The sequence below is a fragment of the Lolium rigidum genome, chromosome 3 (assembly GCF_022539505.1).
Source record: "Lolium rigidum isolate FL_2022 chromosome 3, APGP_CSIRO_Lrig_0.1, whole genome shotgun sequence".
Taxonomy (NCBI): domain Eukaryota; kingdom Viridiplantae; phylum Streptophyta; class Magnoliopsida; order Poales; family Poaceae; genus Lolium; species Lolium rigidum.
Genome location: NC_061510.1, coordinates 182778538 through 182781126, shown reverse-complemented (window position 1 = coordinate 182781126; position 2589 = coordinate 182778538). Strand labels below are relative to the sequence as shown.

At 45.7% G+C, this 2589-nt stretch overlaps 1 protein-coding gene across 1 annotated transcript; it reads right to left on the bottom strand.

Annotated features, from left to right (window-relative positions):
- Window positions 1–518: 518 nt before the first annotated feature.
- Window positions 519–1136, bottom strand: LOC124695884 (CASP-like protein 1U2). The gene has a single exon (XM_047228689.1). It carries the CDS (start codon window positions 1134–1136, stop codon window positions 519–521), a length of 618 nt encoding a protein of 205 aa, XP_047084645.1.
- Window positions 1137–2589: the final 1453 nt, after the last annotated feature.

Here is a 2589-nt window from a genome sequence, read left to right as displayed (position 1 = left end):
GGCGTGGGTCTTGTTATGAACCTGTGATCATGGACTCTTTGTCTGACTCGGCCGCGTAGAGAGGTACAGCTGATCACCGAATTCTAGCTAATTCGAGATGAACACGGAACCGGGAAGGTTTCAAGAACTACTACATCTGAAAGCTTGTAAACTCGATTTCAGCCTTCAGCTCGGCTGTTTGAGTCCGCCGCAACTACCCATAATTAACCCCGTTTGAGATCCCCCACGACAACTCCATTACCAGCTGTGGCGCTAGCTATCTAGGGCGAACTTGACCTCTCATCGATCATGTATTGCTTCTCTAACACACATCATAAAGAAATTATCAAGATTGGACATATCAGGATATCATTTCTTTTTTCGATAAGATCAGGATATCATAGAGTTTCAAAGACAAAAAAAAAATGATACTCCAACTTATATATAACTAAAAGGGAAAACTAATTAAAAACGTGTGCATGACGCATACTAAAATGTGCGTGCCCTGACATGGATTCATGCATGCAGATTGGTTCAGCCTAAAGGACGGGCGGCACGTTGAACGGGAGAGGCACAGCCCTGGCGACGGCGGCAAGCGTGATGGCAGCGCAGGCGGCCAGCGACAGGATCTTGGCCTGTACCACTTTTCTGGCGAAGTTGGGGCAGGCGCCGATCTGGTCGCTGAAGACCGCCGCAACCGCGTAGGTCGCCGCCATCGCCGAGTAGAGCAGCGCCGGCACGAGCAGGTCTACCACCACTAGCACGATCCCGGCGGGGCCGATCCCCTTCTCTTCCTCCTCCAGATCCGTGGCCACAGTCTTGTCGTCGTCGGGAGGGGCAGCGGCGGCGGCGAGGTCGAGGCTGAGCTGCAGGTAGATGGCCGCGGCTTCCAGGATGGTGACCGTAATGTTGCAGCCGACGAGGAGTACGAAGGCGCCGAATCGGGTGTAGGTGAAGGCGGCGACGCCGGAGCTGGGGGTGCAATCGCTGGAGGCGGCCATGACCATGGCCGACGCGAGGGCGAGGATCAGCGCGGAGAGGCGGAGCAGGAAGTTCACCGACTTGGACCCATTGGGCGGCGGCGGCGGCGGGTCGTCCCGGTGGTGGTGCCACGATGGCCACCAGTGAGCTGCAGTTGCTTCCGGCCCTTGCATCATCGTCGCAGACCAAGACGTCGACTGATTTGCGTCGCATTCGCCGCGGCACAGGCTTCAATTTATGCCAAATATTTGGTAAGTTGCCCTCGTAGCAAAACAAATAAAAAAATTGACACCGATATCTACTATCCAAGAAATATTGTTGCTTTTCGTATGAGTGATTTATTTCCAAAACTAATACGGCCTCCGTACTAAAATAACTTGCTTTACTTATTCTAGATCAGAATCAAATTGTGTCCGTCAATCAGGGTGGCGGATTTCTTGGTAAGTTGCCATCCTAGGAAAAATATGTCAGATTTCTTTCCTTATTTCTCTACTCTCGGGAAAAATATTGCATGCTATTGAAAAAACAAATCCAAGAATTCCTCCATATGATGGTGGGATGATCTATCTTTTAGAAAAGGGGAAAAAATGGTTCATCTTTATGCTTCCGTAGGGATGGCAACGGGCACCCGTTCCCCGTAAATCAGTGTGGAATTTTATCTATAGGGGACGGGTATGAGGAATTTTGATCCCCACTATCCAAAATGAGGATGGGGTTTAAAAGGTCTCCCCATCCGTATTTCCCGCTATAGTTATATATACATATAAGTTGGTATATTTTTATATGAAATATGTTGTAATATTTGTGTTTGTTATAGTATATTTCAATAATATTTAACATATGATACCAATTTATTGTCATTTTACCAACTATATATTACGAAAGTTTCTTATTTTTGTGTGTTAAAAATATAAGATCAGGAAATTATAAGAAGATCATTTGAATTTGGTTTCTTGATGGGGGAACCTGATCCCCGCTCCAAACTCGATGGGGATGGGGATGGGAAAAAACCCTCCTGAATTGTTAAATGGGGATGGGGATGGGGATGAGAAGGAACTCCCCGGTGGAGGGCAGATCTGTTGCCACACTATTCCTATATTGTGCCAATGTGCATGATATCTCTACTATCATGCAAAAAGAAATTTGACAATGAGAACCATGATATAGAGTATTAACATGAGTGGACCGCGCCACGGCCTCCGCAAACGATCTAGTGAAGTTGGAAAAAAAATCATGCCTCTTTTTTTAGATTGGGTTCAGTTGAAGTTGCAAAAAAAAAAAAAAAAAAAAAATCTAGATCACAACCCCCATTTGTTCAGTTTCCTAAGTTTCATGGATTCTCCAAGTTTCTCCAGATGTGACCGACTTCTATTGATTTTTCATGGCCTGCTTTATCTTTTGCTATATCCAAATCGGTTCACGAAAACCCCGTGCATATTTCATTTTCTGCATTGTTCATGGAAAAGTGAGAAGTCTATCTTGGATCCGATTCAGACGGAGTTGCTTCTATAACTGCAACGTAAACACGTAGTCAACATGTAATTACAAGTACAACCGCACTCTGCGACCTCTATTCCGAAATATATACATTTTTAGGAATGGAGCTAGGTTATCTTTCTAAAAAAGGTT

Coding starts and splice junctions, on each gene's coding strand:
- LOC124695884 (XM_047228689.1), bottom strand. CDS start 1,136: ATGATGCAAGGGCCGGAAGCAACTGCAGCTCACTGGTGGCCATCGTGG.